Source organism: Pelodiscus sinensis, chromosome 25 (genome assembly GCF_052426305.1).
Source record: "Pelodiscus sinensis isolate ZL-2025 chromosome 25, ASM5242630v1, whole genome shotgun sequence".
NCBI classification, from domain to species: domain Eukaryota; kingdom Metazoa; phylum Chordata; order Testudines; family Trionychidae; genus Pelodiscus; species Pelodiscus sinensis.
Genome location: NC_143076.1, coordinates 13,734,971 through 13,753,784, shown reverse-complemented (window position 1 = coordinate 13,753,784; position 18,814 = coordinate 13,734,971). Strand labels below are relative to the sequence as shown.

General features: G+C 44.3%; 1 protein-coding gene across 5 annotated transcripts in view; it reads left to right on the top strand.

The window, feature by feature from the left end:
* TTC12 (tetratricopeptide repeat domain 12) overlaps positions 1–18,814 on the top strand; it is an 83,448-nt gene that overhangs the window by 47,729 nt on the left and 16,905 nt on the right. For 4 of the 5 annotated variants that reach the window (XM_089773298.1, XM_006111239.5, XM_089773297.1 and 1 more), the window contains 8 exons: positions 2,538–2,609; positions 4,128–4,188; positions 6,283–6,471; positions 7,877–7,946; positions 9,233–9,321; positions 10,974–11,142; positions 14,509–14,601; positions 15,095–15,158. In XM_089773298.1, the coding sequence (XP_089629424.1) occupies positions 2,538–2,609; positions 4,128–4,188; positions 6,283–6,471; positions 7,877–7,946; positions 9,233–9,321; positions 10,974–11,142; positions 14,509–14,601; positions 15,095–15,158 (807 nt within the window). The remainder of the gene's footprint in view (positions 1–2,537; positions 2,610–4,127; positions 4,189–6,282; positions 6,472–7,876; positions 7,947–9,232; positions 9,322–10,973; positions 11,143–14,508; positions 14,602–15,094; positions 15,159–18,814) is intronic. The other variant, XM_075909443.2, reaches the window with a different exon arrangement.

Genomic DNA, 18,814 nt, shown 5'->3' with positions numbered 1-18,814 from the left:
ATGTGCAAGTCACCTGTCCATGGATGACTCAGTTATCACTCCCATGCTGGCCTGAACATTCATGTAGGGGCTCATTGTTAGTTAAGCACTTCTGTTCACTTCACTGATAGTCCTTTCACAATAGGCTGGCCGTGCTTCCTTTGATGTCTTTCAGAAGCAGTTATTTGAAATACAAGTCCAGTATTCAGAACTTCAAATACAAAAATGATACATGCATATGAATAGTATAAAAAGAATCAGTGAATCATAAGCTTGTAATAGACTCCTCATTTTGCCCACGTACAGGATTTGGTGCAAATATATAACAATGGTTGCAGCAATCATCTATATGGCCGCATTTTATTTGGAAAATGTCATATCAGGTCATCTGACACAGGTTTGGGCTGTGGGACTATAAAATTGCAGTCTCAATGTTCAGGCTAAGTCTCGAGACTTCCATACAAAGAATTTGCTAAACTTCTGTGAGTGGCAATCAACAGTGACTCTCTTTGCTAATTGTCCTTATAAGTAGCTATCAGATCAGCATTTACAAGTTCTTATACATTTGGGTTCACCTTACCACTTATTGCCAATTTACTTTTTCTGTTGGTAAATTATTGTTTTTGATTTCTGTCATTCCACATACAGTTCTGGTCGAGTTCTCTTACATCCAGTGGAAGTGTATGAACTGTGGCCAGTTTGCTTTTGGATGAGAAGAAAGACTTTAAATACTAATGTCTTCTGATACCTTGTGTTATGGGTCCTTCCCCGACCCAGGGTCGGCCCACCGCCTTGGTCCTCTTTTCTTGGGTCTATAAATCCCTTCTTCCCCGTCAAGTCGCTATGGACGCCCTAGCACTGGCTGTGAGGGAAGGAGAACCTGGGCCATCCCTCTCTCCAGGTCCCAACCCAGGACCCTAAGAACAGGCGTCAATGACGCCCTGCTCAGCTGGGGTGGGGAGGGTCAATGCCACAACTCACCAACCCTCAGGTCCTCCTTGGTTCTGTCCTGGGCTCCTTTCTTCCCTCGGGTCGTCAGCCGTCTGGCGCTCGCAATCTCCAGGTCCCGCGCTTGCTCCTACCCGGTCCAGGCGGGCCAGTGCCGCCCTTCCTCTGGACTCTCCTGGCACTGTGGTCCGCTGGGCGTTCTGGCCCCCGTGTCACCCCCGAGCCTGTTGGTCTGTCCGGTATGGCCGTGGGCCCAAACAGGTTAGTGCTGCTGATTCCTGGCGCCTCACTGGCCTTGGTCCCTGCCTTCTTCTTGGGGCGGGAGCCCTCCCTTTTCAAAGCCAGCGCCCATATCCCGGGACGCTGGTGCATGTGCTCCTCTGCCCTTCCTCCCCTCCCCCAGCGCACCCGCTGGGGAAACTCCTGTTCCTGCACAGGTGGCCACCGCCAAGCAGGCTCGGCAGAGTCGCTTGTGCCCTGCAGCACCGGGGCCGCCCTGCGCCCGAGTGCGAGGCTTGCCTCTTCAGCCCCTGCTGCCCCGTCACACCTTGTTTCTCCATTATTCCTAATATCATATCAGCTGTTGATTTAAGGTCCTGCTATGCAAAGATCTGATATAGTACAAAAAATTACTACCCTTGCAAGAAGGCTGATGAGAATCAGCAGGCATAGGAATTATGTTTGCTAATAATTTAATCTGGACATCTGACCAGTATTTACAATGTCCGTGACATGGCCTGATAGGAGACATCCTTAGCAAATTAATTAATTTGGATTTTTTTAGTTAATTAAATAAAAAACTCCAATAAGCATACTAGCCACATAGCTCCAAATTAGTCTAAACCTCACATTTCCAAAATCCCCTATCTGTGGAAGTGACCAGCTTAGAAAGAGAGGGAATAATAGAAACATTTTGTAGATGATCAATCCAGACACTTCAGATATTCAGAAATCTCGTCTGCCAAGGAAATAATTTAGAAAGTTCTGTTGATATGGAAATGTAGATGTAATCCACATCTAATATACATTATGATATTTAAATCAACGGAAACTACTGCAGTTAACATCCAAAGAGGATGTAGCCCATTTAATGTATGTAGAGTATTGGTTCATGTTCTTATTTCTGATCAAACCACTAGTCTGTATATATTATTAATGTCATGTTGGTAACTACTCCTTGATTGTGGTCTAAGGCCTATAAAAAGGCTAGACTGGATCTGCTTTTGTAGTTTAAAGGCTGATCCTGTTTTCCAAAGATGAATGTGGGCCCTGCCTAAAAAGTTGAATACTATGCCGTCAGTTGGTGTAAATCCGTTTATCTTCGCTGAAGTCAGTAGAGTGACATCAATTTATACCAGATGTGGTCCTCAGTAGCATGTTGTGATGATGGAAGTGAAAAGTGCAATGATAAATTTCCACATTATCACAATTGATTTTGTTACAGAGGAAGGTCTAAATGTTACTCAATGAACTGTAAATCAGCTTGCTTCACTCAAAGTGTTTATAGTTTGATTTTGGGCCATTGCAGTAACTTTATTAGCCAGAAGATTAGATAACAGGGTGTAATGATTCCACATTCTAAACTGCTTAATTAATTATTTTTAATGCAGTGCAATGACAAATGTATTAAAGCCTATTTCCACATGGGAAAAGCTCATCTGGCACTGGAGGACTACAATGAGGTAAGCTGTACAACCAAGGGGTTGAGCCACTTTCTCTTTTTAAATATGGTGATTTCCATCTGGGGTAACTCCATTGGTTTAGCAACTTATACACGGTTTATGCCAGTATAACAATAAACAGAATATACAACTGCCCATTGTTTGGCATTATGAGGCAGCGGACGAGAAAGAGAGAGTCTTAAATGCCTGACATTTGATAGCATGTTCTTCTAGGCTGTGTCTAGACTGCATCCCTTTTTCGTAAAAGGGATGCAAATTAGACATATCGCAATTGCAAATGAAGTGGGGATTTAAATCTCCCCCGCTTCATTAGCATAAAAATGGCTGCCGCTTTTTTCTGGCTCGGAGCTTTGCCGGAAAAAAGCACCAGTCTAGACGCAGATCTTTCAGAAAATAAAGCCTTTTCGGAAAAATCCCTTGTCCCTCTTAAAATGAGGGATAAGGGATCTTTCAGAAAAGGCTTTATTTTCTGAAAGATCTGCGTCTAGACTGATGCTTTTTTCCAGGAAAGCTCTGAGCCGGAAAAAAGCGGCAGCCATTTTTATGCTAATTAAGCGGGGGAGATTTAAATCCCCGCTTCATTTGCAATCGCGATATGTCTAATTTGCATCCCTTTTACGAAAAAGAGATGCAGTCTAGACACAGCCCTAGTGTCTTGTCATACATTGGCAGCTTGGGGGACAAAATGTTAGCATTAGGTCTAAAATAAGGTATTTGCTCCCATGTTAATGTAACAGACTTTGTCCATTACTTAGGCACACAAAAGTTAGAGAATGGTTGTATATCGTAACATCAGAATCAAAGAAGTATAGAACTGGAAGGGCCTTGAGAGGTGGTATAATTCATTCCTCCCATTGTGAAGCAGGGCCCATTGTGAAGATGGTATACTTAGACCATCCCTCACAGGTGTTTGTCTAACTTGGTCTTATAAACCTACATTTACAAGGTTTCACAACCTTCCTTTGCTAACCTGTTCCAGTACTTAATGGTACTTATAGATCGCTGTTTTATTTCTAATAACTAAACTAAATCTATCTTGCAGCAGATTAAGTCCGTTGTGCCACCTTGTGCTCTAGCAGTCCTTAACACATTTTGGAAGTCTTTTATTAGGTTCAGGTGGATCACCCAAAACTGGATACACTATTCCAGCTGAGGCTTCACCAGTGCAGAGTGTTAATTGTACCACCTGTCATGTTTTAAGTACAACATTCCTGTTAAATACACTCTAGAATATTTGCCTTTTCCATAGTTGCATTATATTGTTGACTCATAATCCATTGCTGATTGTTGAGTTCAGAGTCATGGCCTAGATGAGAGGTGTCAAATAAAAAATTGTGGAGAGCAAAGAACAAAATCTAAAGCTCTATAGTCCCCATCCAGAGTCTGCTGACATTCATGGGAGTTGGTACATTGATTTCAAAGGGTCCTAGATCAGACCCTATCAGGTTAGATATCTTTTGCATAATCTTCCCACTTTGGTTTTCAATTAACCATGTAGTCTTGGTTTTTTTTATTAAGTCCAGGAAATCCTATAAGAAGATGTTAGAAATTGATCACCAAAAGGAAAATCTGTTTAAAGGTAAAAAGTCTAATGTTAAGACTCTTGTGGTACCTTAATCTTGTCATCAAAATTAAACTTAAAGTAAAACCCAGCCTCAAGCATTCTCTCTATGGACTCTTTCCATCCTGTTTCCATAACTGTTTCTTCTTCCAGTTAATGTCTCCCCGGTTAATGTCTTTCTTTCTACAGCTATCAATCATTCTTTTACTGGCCCATGTGCAGATTGTTTTCCCAAATCACTGAGCCATTTCCTCTCTTTCTGCCTCACAACCTTTCTGTATAATTGCCACAGATGATACAGTATATAGTCAATTGCTTGACCGTTCCTTGATTCATTATGAAGTATACCCAAGAGACCAAATAAACAATATCAGCCAGGTTAATGCTAAAAGTATAACACAGGGGAAAAAAAGACTCAGTACAATACCAGTTTCCAGAAGGCCATCTTGTGCTGTGTTGTTAAATTCACCCCTCATAGAAAGTATGCTCCCCAAGTTACGCATTTTAGCTAGGAATATATGTAGGATAATTTTACACGTTATCAGACCTCTTTACGTGTCACTAAAATCCAGTCCATTAGTTTGTACCTGTTTCTTAATTTGTTAGTGCTTTCCTTATCTTTGTTTCAGATATTGGTATTAGAGATACCGGTCTGTGAACAGGCCTGCTGATGGGGTGGAGGAGAGAGCCAACAGGGGCAATCGCATAGAGGCCTTGCATAGGGGCCTGGCATTTCAAAGGGGCCTGGAGCTCCCAACTGCTGTTACTTTGGTGGCAGCAGCGACCATAGCCCTGGGTCCATTTGATTTGCCATGGGATCAAAGCAAATCAAAGCTGGGGAGGGAGCCAGCACCATGGTTTGGGTGGAGCTAAGGGCTGACTGCCCTCAGATTCAGGCCCCATCCCATCTTACTCCAGGGCCCATGGTGGCTCTCGGCTCCACTGTCTGTGAAGGTACTCTCCAGCTTGTTGCGAGGCAGAACATTCATCTGTTTTGCCTTAGACAAGCTTCTTATTTTCTCATGCCAGAGCTATCCTCATCTCTGAGAGTATTTATGAGATTCTTAGCATAAATGAGCAGGATTATAGAAAGACACAGCCCAATTTAAGATATGTAAGTGCTAAAATATATATTCAACTAGCTGGAGTTACCCGGCATGGCTCGATCCCGCTCCCGCCCGGCTGATTCGCTCCCCCCCCACAAGCCCTGCTTTCTGCCAGCCGGTTCTCCTCCTCCCGATCTCCCCGGCCAGCCCCACTGCCCCTCCTCCTCCCCCCACAGTTCTGCTTCCCGCCGTCCAATTTGCTTCCCCTCCTTCCCCCCACCGCCACCCCTGCTTCCTGCTGGCCAGTTTGGCCAGTTCTCCTCCTCCAGATCTCCCCCAGCCAGCCCGCTGCCCTCGACCAGCTCTGCTTCCCACCGCCCGCCTCTCCCTCAGCCAGCCCTGCTGCTCCCGACCCCCCTCTCCCCCAACCAACCTTGCTTCCCGGCCAGCCCCGCTCCTCTCTCCCTCCTCTCCCCCCGCATCAAGTATGGCCCCTTTTTTTAAGATTACCTGGTAACTGTAGCTGCGGGGGACAGGGCGGATGCCTGAGCCGTTGTGCACGTGGGGGTGGGGCGAGTCCCGGACAGCGCTTGGGGCTGCAGGAGGCAGGCACATGACCTAGGGTGGGTGGGGCTGCCCCTGCGGTGCAGTGCCGCGGGTTATTTTTTATTATTACAGGTTGAGATTGGGCCCGATTGGGTCCAAAAGTACCTTAAAACCTTCTCCTGGAGGAAAGGTTATCCCATGGAAAATTTGGTTGCGGTAGGTCTTATAGTGTCCAAGTTATTAGAGCACAAACATACGAACATTCTCCTTTATATATTAGATATAACATTATAATGCTATTGTATTGTATGCTTAATGCTTATTAATGTATTTGGGTGTCAATAATGCATATTAATAATATTAGTATATTCATTTTGCTCAGCATATATTATTGGTCAATGTCATGAAATCCCATTTGATTTCTATTTTTTCCTCACTGTCCTTAATGTGTATCAGGAAATTGTGGTCTCTTTACTTAATTTTCTCTTAAATTAAGCTTCTCTTTCTTTTGGTTTTGAAGACTGCATGAATGAAGTAGACTTGCATGAAAGAAAAGCAAAAGAGGAGGAGAAAGCTCTGGAGGAATTTCAGTCTGGAAAGTATACTGCTGTGTCTATGAAAGAGCTGCTCCAGAAACTCAATAGACCTGACCAGAACATCCTTTATTATGCAGGCGGGATTCGAGTTTTGACTGAATTAATAAAAGATTGTAAGTATTTTATGCAAATCAGTCTGTCCAGTGAGCTGACCTGGGACATGATCCAAGTAGATAGAAGTCGTTAATGAGAGTGGGCTGAAGCCTATAAAACCTCTATCTCTGTTTTTAATATAAGTACAATATGAGCTTGATATTTCAAAAGTTTTGGGCCAGTAAATGCATATAGGTAAAATCTGAGCACTGTTGTATGCAACTCAGGCACACTGCACAAAATAATGTGAAGTATTTACTTTGTCAATTTAATATTGAAAGGCGGCTCGCTTCTCCTAGAGGAGATGCATGCAGATCTCCCATTTATGGCCTTGAGAATTACGTGCCACATCAGAGAAGACACCCCATAGTTTAGGAAATGAGAATAAATGGTCAGTAATAAACCTAGATGGCAGACTCTTCCCATGAATGTATGCTAAACTGTAATCAAGTAAACCTATTCAGTATTCAGCATGGACTTTCTTTTTAAACTGGTCACCATTGATCAGTTCACTAGGATAGTGAATTAATCCTTGTTAAGAAATGATCAGATAAATCACCAGAATTTTGCCTTTGGAAGAGTACATTGAATTTGAAAGACTTTTTAAATGGGCTTCAAATGGAATGCTAAACCCAAAGCCACTCACATTTTGGGCAGATATACACATCTATTTAAACTCATTTCTACTTAAGTTCTGAATTCAGGTGTTTCGGTTGCACATGTTGATAACATTGCTAAAATCTACAGCAAAGAGTACAGGTACTTGGGTATCATTAGTTGAGGCAGAACTGGTCTTAAGAAGATAAGTAAAGGGGGAGCTAATTTTTGCTATTTAATTTTAAAGCATACTGTAATGGAACTGTCCAACTTGCTCCGGATGAGAATCTAGCCCTTTAAATGTACATTGTTTTTCTAGTGTTACTGACTTAAAACTGAATAGCATCCAGTATGTGAGAGATCTTCTCGGAATTGTATTCTGCTTTGAGAGACGCCTGTGCTCATTTGGGCTTTTCCTACTCTCTCTCCTCCAATCCTATGTGGACTCTCGTGTTGATGTGAATCCTTTTTCAGCTGTTCAGTTTAAAAATGTTTACAGATTAAATGAACTGGTTTGCCAAGCCTGTTTGGTGTTTAAATCTTTCTGACTCTTTGCAAAACTCTTTAAATTGAGTCAATTATTCTGCACCATTACAGACAGGAATCAGAGTGCATCTACTTTAACTTAAGTGCTGTTTTTGCTCCAAATACAGTGTAGAGGATTTTCTATTTTTTATGATGCAAATGTGTTTAATTTTTTCAAAAGCTGTTGAATCAGTGACCTTGTCACTTAACACTGTGTTTCCAGAGAACAGGAGTGTGCCTTCATGATGATATATTGGTCAGATGGATTGCTGGCCTGATGTAGTTATCTCTGATTTGTTTCAGGCACTGAACAAACTTTATTTAGAACAAACAATGGATTCAGTATCATCAATGACAACAAGGTCATAAGACGGTAAGGCATCTCCTAAGAACAGTGGGGCATTGCAACATGAGGAAATGAAAAGATATTTAAAAAAAAAATCACCTCTTCTGAAAGTCAGATGAAATGATCAAAGATGATGTGATAGCATTTTAACATCTGATGATACTGACTTCTATATGACCTTTAGAAAAATAATGCTCTTTTGGATGTGGCAAGCAAAATACTTGTTGTGCTTCCGCTCCAGTCCTTAATCTTCTGGATACTTCTGTAGGGTTAGTCCTTTTAGATCCTCTGTGAAGCTGCAAAGATGAGAGCAGGTTTGTAAAACTTAACATAAACAAATCTCAGATGCAGCAACTCAGTTACTTAATGCACTGAGAGCAAAATCCTTAGTTGGGGTAAATTGATGCAGCTGCACCAAGGCTGAAAGAGCTATGCTGACTTAGACCAGTTTGGGGATATGGCTGCATAGATCCCTAATGCAAGCTGCAAAACTGTTTCTGGGCACCCATGTCAGCCCTATACTTGAGGGAAAGGCTCATCCAAGATTTATACTTTCTGCTTCTTATTAGTTGTTTCTTCTTGACTGCTTGTTGTATTGTACTGTACTGTACTAGTCAAGCAATGGTGACTTTATTTGACTTTAAGCCCTTCTGCTATTTAATCTCCCTCTTTGATGAAAGGTAATATGCTGTGCATGAGAGCAAAGCCATTTGTTTAGTACTGAAATCTGTTTATAAAAATTATTTGGGGAACGAGATGATTGATTCATGGATGGTATATTTGAGAAGGGCTCAGTTAGGTGTTGGCTGCAACATGTTACACAAAAGATATGTCAACCAGAAATGTTTGTTTCCTTGAGATGGGTCCATCACAGAGAGATTTGAGGTGGTCTCAGGATGCTGAAATGGTGGGGGGTGATGCATTAGGATTCCAAATAAGGTTGCATTATGGTGATCCCTTCAGAGTCTATCCATGTCACTCTGTCAGCCACTGGTGGTTGCTTGAGGCGTGAAGCAGTCTGTCCCCTTATCCACTTGAGTGTGTGGCTTCTCAGTGATCCCAGCTCTCACTGATCCATAGGGATGAGCTCAGAATTCAGTCTCAACAGGGGTCCAAAGCCAGTGGCAAAGAGTCTGACTGGGAACTGGAACCAGCATTCCTAAACATGTTTATCAAAATAGCCAGTTTTGGAACTTGGCAACTACAAAGAAAATCCTGGGGCAAATCCTCAGGTAGAGAAGTCCTTGGGGTTTCTCTAACTTCACATTTTCCTCTTTCCTTTGCTGTTTTGTAGATAAATATTTTCATTGCAGGGGCCTCTCTGTAGCAAAGAAAAACACTGCTGAAGTGGAATTGTCCCTTTCTCTTCTCATCCTCTGGCAAGCAGTCTGTAATGGGAATGGTAAGTCTGTGTAATCAGCATTAATCATTGTTAATGTACTATTAATATGGTCCTGACCATGTTTGAAATTATTGTTTTCAATTAACATCTCTCCCCAGAGTACTTGAGTCTAGACCTTGCAGCACACTGCAGATTTACAGGTCAGATGCAACCGCTATAGGCATAGCGCTTGTAGTATGTATAATTCTGGCTCTGGATCCCCAAGGCAATGAAATTATTACTCATTTTAATGGATGGCTTAAAGCTATTGAAGTGGCTGAAGTGGGCTCCAGTCCTGTGAACATCATTTGGTCTTGGGTTAATGTCTTGCACCATTACTACCTAAATATCAGGAGCTAATTCTTCCCTTTCTGCTGGAATGTCTAGCTTTGGTTAGCTAATGTCAGAAGTGGTGTGTAGTAAGAAGGGCTTATAACCAGCCCCTCCTAGGAATGCACAAACGTGCACCTCAACAAATAAAGTGAGTGTAGAACAGCAAGGAGGAGACACTTGCTGTTTATTCACTTAAGTATTCTGATGTCTGGAGCAAATTTGAGCCTTCGTGGTGTTTTCCAGTGTGTTTTTAACCTATTTCAGCCTAACTGTTAAAACAGAGGGCTGGATACTTAGATGGTGTAAATCAACAGAGAGGGCTTTGTGTAACCATGTCTACATGTATATATTCACATCCCTAGTAGCTACTTAAGTTAAAATTGTGGCTCTTTGTGTCTGACTGTGGATGTTTTGCCTTGAACTCTGTCCATTCTCCAAATGCTGCAGTTTTCATTCCACCTTATTATGGTATGAAGGGCCCTTTGAGAGATGCAAACACATGGTTTGGTATTTTCATATCTGTTCTGGTAAAATAGGAAGCCAGAGTGTATGTGATTGTGCAAGCAAAATTTTGCTCTCTTGCCATGCAAGTTTCGTGTAGGTACCAAGAGTGGTAGCAAAATATTGGTGGTGAGATTCCATGTGCATTTTCCCTGTGGAATAGTATTCCCTGTGGAATAGTATTTAACTCATGGAAAGAACTTTTATTATTATAATTTTTGCCTATGCTCTTTTTGTCAGTTGAGGTGCTTTTTATTAACCAATTACAGCAATGTGAGGCTGAATGCCATATAGGTGCCCCTGTAGAATGATGAAGCACACCCTGTTAGCACCCCAAGAATCTACACTCACTGGCACAGTGTAATGGGTGTGTACCAGGGCTTTCTACCCTGTGATTCTAGAGAGGTTGTGGTGGGCAAAAAGAGAATAGCAAGGTAAGAGATGGTATACCTTGCAAATGACACAAAAGGAAAATATTTAAGAATTGCAGCCAAAATGTGTGTTGATTTACACCCATGTGACCCAACTGATGTACAAGAGGTTGAACTGGTGCAAATAACAACAGATTGTGAAGATTGCATGTATATGCTAAAGCCAGCTGCTCGGTCCATTTTGGAGTCTGAGTAACGGATGGAAGGCAATATCCTAGGCTTGTCTTTCCCTGAAGCAATACCATATGAAATGAATTCTCCTGTATGCCAGTCATGTTGAGTAATGGCCGTACAGCGGATGAAGTAAAGATGCTAATCCATTTGAACGATTTTCTACAGGTTCCAATTTAATTGCTGTACAAGGATTTTATGGCACAAGATGTACAACACAGACATTTTCTTTTTCAGAGGAGAATCAGCGATTGCTGTTAACTCACCCTGATGTGAATGTGCAGCTTCCCATGCTGCTATCATCTTATGTGCCTGAGATTCAGAAGGAGAGCTTGGCACTGCTGTCTTTGTACTCTCAGACTGAGAATGGAAGAAATCTGCTGGTCAGGCACCAGAACCTAACCACGTACGGTATTCTGCTAGAATCCATGAACAGTTGTATGCTTGCAGTCTGCAACTGACGGTTAACATACATCAAGGAACTCACGCTGAGTGAGCCTTGTCACTTGAGAAGTTGAAATTTATGGCCCAAATGAACTAGATTAGAATTACAGGATTCCTGGACAAAATTTCCGGCATCGTTATCTGCAAGTCATCCAAGCCTGGGGGGAGCACTTCAGTATCCAAGGGGAAATAAAGTCCAGCTCAAAAAGTGTCTTGATGCTAAATTCTCCTTACGGGTGGACTTTCTGTGGTTCACCCAGCAGACGTCAGGCATAGGGGTGATGATGCCTTTCCAAGCCAATCAGTATAATTAAAAGTGGCACCCGAGATGACCCATCATGTGCCCTTTCACCCCATGGCCACCACTGTTCAAAACAGGGCTCTGATACTGGCTCCCATAGTCAGATTGGATGCTAATTCCCTGAGGTTGCAGAGAATTTTGACCTGAAAACAGGAATGTCTTCTGTAGCACAGAACGTCTCATGAACGTGAACATAGCTCAGGAAAACAGGAGCTGAAAGTCAGTTCCCTCTGATGGCCATTTTGTGACCTCTGTCAAATGAATATGGTAGTGGCATCCCACTTCCTATGTTCTTGTTCATATGACAGAAACCACTAATATGGGTGGTAATAATCGGCACAGTTGATGTCTACCTCAACTTTGGAGGCCGGAGACTGACTGGGCCAGTGATACTTACCTCCACTCTTCCCTAAAGGTGCCCCTCGATCGGGTGAGGTACAGTGCAAGGGAAGCGTGTCTAGGTATCTTAGGTACTTTTGTGATCTGAGCACCTCACAGTCTTTAATGCATTTATCTTCCCTGCACGCTTGTGAGGCAATTGCCCTGTTACAGATGAAAAACTGAGGCATAGAAACACCAAATATCTTGCCTGAGGTTACCCAGGAAGTCTATGGTTGAGCAGCAGATTTAAACCCAGGTCGCTTGAGTCTGATGCCCTCTGGCTAGTGACCTATCCACAGGAAAACAGAGGGCTTAAGGTACTTTTCACAGGTGCTAAGTTCACAAACCTACACCTAATAATGTCTTGGATTCCCCCAATTCATGCCTGATTTCTTCAGCTTGTCATCAGAACTATCCCTGGAAAGTTTCTGAAGTAACAGCACCAGCTAAACAAAAACACTAAACCAAAGGGAGCAACAATGGTGAGTAGGGATGTTAAAAAGCAGTTAATCAGGTACTACTACAGCTATAAAGAGATATACCTATCTCATAGAGCTGGAAGGGACCTTGAGAGGTCATCAAGTCCAGTCCCCTTCCCTCATGACAGGACCAAGTACCATCCTTGACAGACTTACCCCAGATTCCTAAATGGCCCCCTCAAAGGTTGAGCTCACAACCCTGGGTTTAGCAGGCTAATACTCAAACCACTGAGCTATCCCTCCCTGCAAACAGCTTAGTGGTTACATGCTGCAGGCTCTGCAGAATAAAGCTTATACTGCAGTGCCTACAGTGCAGCAGGCTCCTCAGGAGTGGGGCCAACAGCCAGTTCATGCAAGGACTGGTTCCTGATTGCCAGTCCCATTCCCAGGCAGCCAGGTGCACTGTGGGCTCTGCAAGATAAGCTTTATAATGCAGAGACCGCAGTGCAGTGCGGCAGCTGGCTCCCCAGGAGCCAGTGCATGCTGGAAGCCAGTTTTTAAGCCAGCTTGTGCACTGCCTTCTGCCCTGCTCCTGGGGAGCCAGCTGCTGTTCCACTCTGTGCTGCACTATATCAGAGGCAGCAGTGCGGGGCAGTGGTCAGCTCCCTAGGAGCTAGTGTGCACAAGGAGCTGGCTTTTAAGTTGGCTCCCAGCCCCCTCACAGGAGCCGGTTGCCACCCCGTGCTGCTAGGTTTGATACAGAGTTAGCAGCATGGGGTGGCAGTCAGATCCCTGAGAGTGGGGCTGGGAGCCAATGTGTTATCGTTAGAGTAACCGATAATCTCATGCTTATCAGTTAACCGTTTAAATGGTTACACATTTACAGCCCTAATGGTGAGAAGAAGACCATGCAGCATGTTTCAACTTACAATATTTAGGAGTATGAGGAAAGCCATCCTAACTTTCTGCAGTTCATTTTCACAACTGAATAAAAAAGGGCTTATTACTGGAACTGTTTAGATAACCTCAGGGCACTTCTTATGCAGTGTGACTTAATTACCTTCCCTAAGGTGACAGTCAAATATGTGTACTTGAGAGCTTATGAAATTGTCTTTGAATGTCTTCGAGTTTCAAGCCGAGTCTCTCATCATCCAATAACTGAAATTTGTGATTATTCAGAGGATTGCAATGACTCACTGAATGGAGAAAGAAACCACAGTCTGTTATCTCTCATGGTGTCAAGTATCAGAGGGGTAGCCGTGTTAGTCTGAATCTGCAAAAGCGACGAGGAGTCCTGTGGCACCTTATAGACTACACTTCAGTTAGTCTATAAGGTGCCACAGGACTCCTCGTCGCTTCTGTTATCTCTGTGCTACTGTAGCATCATCTACTTCTGCAATTGAACAGGGCACACATTTTAATGGGCTGGTTTCAATGAAATAGTTGGATATAATTGATGAGCAGAGAAGATTAAACAGATGCACATACTTTAGTAAAGAATGCACAACATTGATCTGGAGGCATTTGTAATCAAAAGGAAGGTTAAAGAGATGACCTATGTCTGAAGGAAAGTTTGGTTGCTTTTATTTATTAATAATGTCAGTTAATTTCATTATGGTCTAAAATACTGTGACAAATCCTTGTGTCTACTTTTGAAGAGAGTCTGGGCATGATTGTCGGAAAAGTCAGGTGTGCAAAATGCACATGTGATGCTTATTCTCATAGGGGTTGTGTATCCACAACTGCAGCTGAAGGAACAGAACTGAAAGTTCGTGGGGCGTTGGTCATTTGTAGATTTAAACCAATGGAGATGATGGATTCTCTGTAACTCAAAGTCTTTAAATCAGGATGTGAGGACTTCAGTAATGCTGTCAGAGGTTAGGGGTCTGTTACAGGAGTGGGTGGGTGAGGTTCTGTGGCCTGCCATATTGGGGAGGCCTGTCCAGATGATCATGATGGTCTCCTCTGACTTTAAGGTCTATGAGTCTAAGTGACTAAGCTTTAATCTTTTGAAAACTTTATACCAGATTCTCAGCTGTGTAAATTAGCTTGGCTTCCTTGATTTTATGGTGCTATACTGATTAAAATCAACTGAGGATTTGGTCCTAAATCCCACTAGAGGTCTATAGGACTTAGGCTCCTAAATCAGTTAGATGTTCTTGTAAATGTTACTTGGGTGCATATTTGTATAATCTCTCTGATTTGAACATTATTCATTTTCTTACAGGTGGCTGCAGATTCTGATTGAATTTGTCAGTGTTATGGATGACAGGGCTAGTTGTGCCATGAACCTGCTATCTAACTTAATCAAGGAGGAAAAGTAACTAGTACTTCATTTTTTTTTTATAGTTGTGAAGTTCATTTGATTAGCCCCAGAATACACAATGCTAAGTCAGGAAACAACAATTTGTGGAGCTGCATATAGAACATTGTTTTCATGTATCCGATGGACCAAAAGAACCATTTCATGCTTGTACTACTTCATAAGAGGCCTCAGCAAAAATGGAAGGATTTTTGCATCTTGAATTTTTTATGAAACGATAACCTGAGATTTGTCACTCACACCAGGACCACTCCATTGGATTTGCACAAGTTTAGCTTAGGGCAGACTTCTTAATTCTTACTAAATAAGGAAATTGTTATGCAAAATTAAAACAGAATATTGGGAAAATCCAGGGTGTTTGTTTTTGTTTAAAATTGCATTAATAATTTTTAGAATTTGAGCCAGCCTTTTGGTTACTACGAGGTGCATTTTTCTCTAGGTTAATTTTGTCTTAATCCACAACTGTTGACATGTATTGCTTTGTCAACAGGTTCAAAATCCAGTGTCGAATCAAACTTTCAACAAGTGTATTGCCTCTGTTCACACAGTTGTTGGTAAGAAAGAACATAGATTTTCCATATTTTGCACGAAAAGTGATGTTTGCATAATTTCTGTTCTGTTAGGGTATGTCTACACTACAGCGCTATTTTGAATTAACTTAATTCGAAATAGTTAATTTGAATTAAGCTAATTCAAAATAATGCATCTATACACAAAAACTATTTCGAAATGTGCTATTTTGAAATAGCAAAATGCTGTCCACACTGAGTGGACCCTGAACTGAAGTTAAGCCTGCCGGAACCAGTGCCAGCAGGGCATCAGGTTAGGACTTAGTGTGTGGGACTGCTGCCTGAGGTTAACTGAGCTCCATGCTTAAAGGGACCCTATCCCCAACCTGGACAGACAGTTCTCAGAGTTCTCTGCTTGCTTGTCTACCTCGATGAGGGACAGCAAAGCAGTCCTGTCTTGGAGTGCCCTGAGTGCCCAGACTCGGGACACCACAGCACTCGGCCACATGGAGCCAGAGCTGCCCCTGGGCACGCCAGTGTGTCTCGTGGGGTCGTTACCATCAACCTGGCTGCACTTGCTGCAGGCTGCCATCCGGAGGCTCCATCGTGGAGCTGTCAGGATCCAGGAGGCCCTGAGGGAAGAGCATCCACCCCGAGGAGCCATCAGAGCCTCCCTGGTCCTCCCCACTGGGGGCTCATGCCCCATTTCTCCCTCACGTCCTTCCACTTACTCCTCCCTAGCTCCCCTTCCTGATGTCAAATAAAAAACACGTATGTTCAAAAATAGAAACTGCGTTTATTGAACAAAACTGGGGGAGGAGGGGATGAACCTCTGGGGAGACTGGGAAAAGGAGGTGGGAGAGGGGAAGAGAGAGGGTGGGAGAGGAGAGGGGGAAACCTGGGAGGAGGGAACTTGAAGGGGGAAGCAAGGGGAAGAAGGGGGAGGGGAAGCTCAGGGCTCAGAGTTGGGGGTCTCCCCGGACCAACTTGACTTTCATGCTAACCTGCTCCTGGGTTCGCATGTGGCCTTTGGTGGCCAGGCTGGCAGCTATCCTGCCATAGACAGCCTTGTTCCTTCATCTAGTGCGGAGATCATGGCTGTTGGGGGCATCCCCCCCAAACCTGAATAAGGTCCATGATTTCCACCCTGGATCAGGAAGGCGCCTGCCTTCTCCAGCCCCTGTCAGGCTCCTGGGAGCTGGCAGACTGCTCCTGGGGAGCAGTGGAGGGCTGGCTGCCAGTGGCTTGCTGGCTCATGTTTTGGGGCCACTGGGTAAGGGGCCCCGGTAGCCACTGTTGGCTCTGGGCTGGCAGGCTTGGAGCTGCCATAGGCACTGTGGCCAGGGTCTACCCCTTAAATGGCTCTGGGGCTAGGGGAGAGGAGATTAAGTTTCTTTTTTTTTTTTTACAGTTGTGAAGTTCATTTGATTAGCCCCAGTGTGGCCAACAGGGCTCCCTGGGAAGGGCTGGAGGCCCCTTATTTCGAATTAAGTGTCTACACAGCACTTAATTCAAAATAGCTATTTCGAATTTGGCGTTACTCCTCGTAGAATAAGGTTTACCAAATTCGAATTAAGTGCTCCGCTATTTCGAATTAATTTTGAAATAGCGGTTTGCATGTATAGATGCTATTTAAGTTAATTTGAAATAACAGCTGTTATTTCAAATTAACTTTGCAGTGTAGACATACCCTTAGTTCCTTTTAGCTTTGGGGCTGATTGTTCATAGCTGAAATTTCTTCTTCGAGTAGTGTCCCCGTGGGTGCTCCACTGTAGGTGAAGGGTCGCCCTGAGCCTCAGATCGGAGCTTTCTATAGCAGTTTCCCCTGTTGAGTCACGCATGCCCAGGAGGCGTCTCGAGCCCTTGCCGCCTCCTGAGGAGTGTGACTCATCCCCCTCCCTTTCAGTTCCTCTTCAACCGCCCTCGCCTGTGGACGGAGCAAACAGGAGCTCCCTGTCAGACTCTCTGACTACCTTTTTTCTCCCTAGTTTAGTTATAGTTCTTTCCCCTGATATCCAAGTTACCTTCCCTGTTTCTTTTTAAAAGAAGAAAAAGAATTTTTAGTAATAAGGGAAATACACTTACCTAACCCCCCCCTCCCCCCTCGGGGGGGCTTGAATCACCTCAGACCGGGTCTCAGAGATACCGGAGTTTTCACAGCTCTTTAACACAGAGAAGAAAGAACAGATTTAAAAAAAAAAAAAAAAAAGAAAGAAACCAACACGGACTGAGGACAACAGCAGGAACACTAAAATAAATACAAAAAAAAAAAAAAAACCTTAAAGAGGAGAGAACCGGACATGTCCGCCTCCTCAGGCTTTAAGAAGTGCGACCAATGCCGGGACCCTATGCCGGCTTCGGATGGTCATTCAAAATGCATTCGCTGTTTGGGGGAATCTCACTCTCCCCACAGCTGCACTCATTGTAATTCCCTCACGGCGAGAGCCAGGAAAGACCGTGAGCTCCGCCTAAGAATGATCCTATTCGAAAAAGCCTTGCAGCCCGCAGAACAGCCGGGAACGCGCCAAGAGCCTCCCCCTCTCTCCAGAACCGAGCTGAGGGGTAGAGCCTCACCATCCCGCTCCTTATCAGCCTCCTCCTCTCCTAAACATGGAGTAGAGGCACACCAGACCGGGAGGACGCCCGCCACAAAGGCTTCGGGGCGATCCTCCCACTCCGCGCCGGCATCGGGGCACGCCACTGCTGAGCGGCCCCGGGAGCGTTCAAAACAGCCGGCACGGCAAGAAAAGCCGGCGCCGAAGCAAACCGCGGTGCCGCTTCAAACAGCGGCACCGCTTTCAACTGCACAGCCTTCCGTGGCGCCGAAAGCCACAGCGATCCTTAAAGCTACGGTGCCGACTAAAACCACGGCACCGCAGCAGAGTGACCCACAGCCCAAACGCCCGGCACCACCTCCAGATAAGCAGCAGGATGCTGCACTAACGCTGCCAGGGCAAACTGACAGGCAGCCAGACGACACTGCTATGGAGCAGAGCCAGCAAGAAGCTCTCTCACACAGCAGTCTTTCTGCTCAGTGTCTGCCTTCCACATCCTACTCACCTGGGAAGTCCCTATCACGGCTATCCCCTCCCAGGTCTACACCAATCTTATCCGGCCGAGACGCTCCCCTTCTTGAGGATGATCACCACACATCTTATTCCTCGAGGCACCCATCACCTAGGCAATCTCGCTTTTATGACTACGGAGCCCCACCACAACAGAACCCATGGCACCCGTACTGGCCTTACCCACCCCCACCTTATCCGCAATGGGGACCCTGGGAACACTGGGAATCACGTGGACAATGCTCCCCAATTCACTCCACTCCATCCCGGAGAAGCTTATCTCGGCCGCAGTCCCTACCTCCAGCAACTCTTTCGGATGAGGAGGTGGACCGAATCTCTGACAATGAATCAGACACTCACTCAATAAACGTCACACATTCTGATGCTCCCGATATACAATCAGATGAAGCCGTAGTTCCATCAGATTCTGCACCAATTGACGACCTAAAACAATTCCAAGATCTATTCAAGAGGGTTGCAATAAGCCAGAATGTTTCCCTGCAGGAGGTCCAGAGGAAACAATACCAACTGCTAAAGAATCTCCATCCCACATTACATAGCAAGATTGCCCTCCCTATAGACGAGGCAATAATGGAGACCTCGGAAGACCTCTGGAAAACACCTGCATCCATTCAA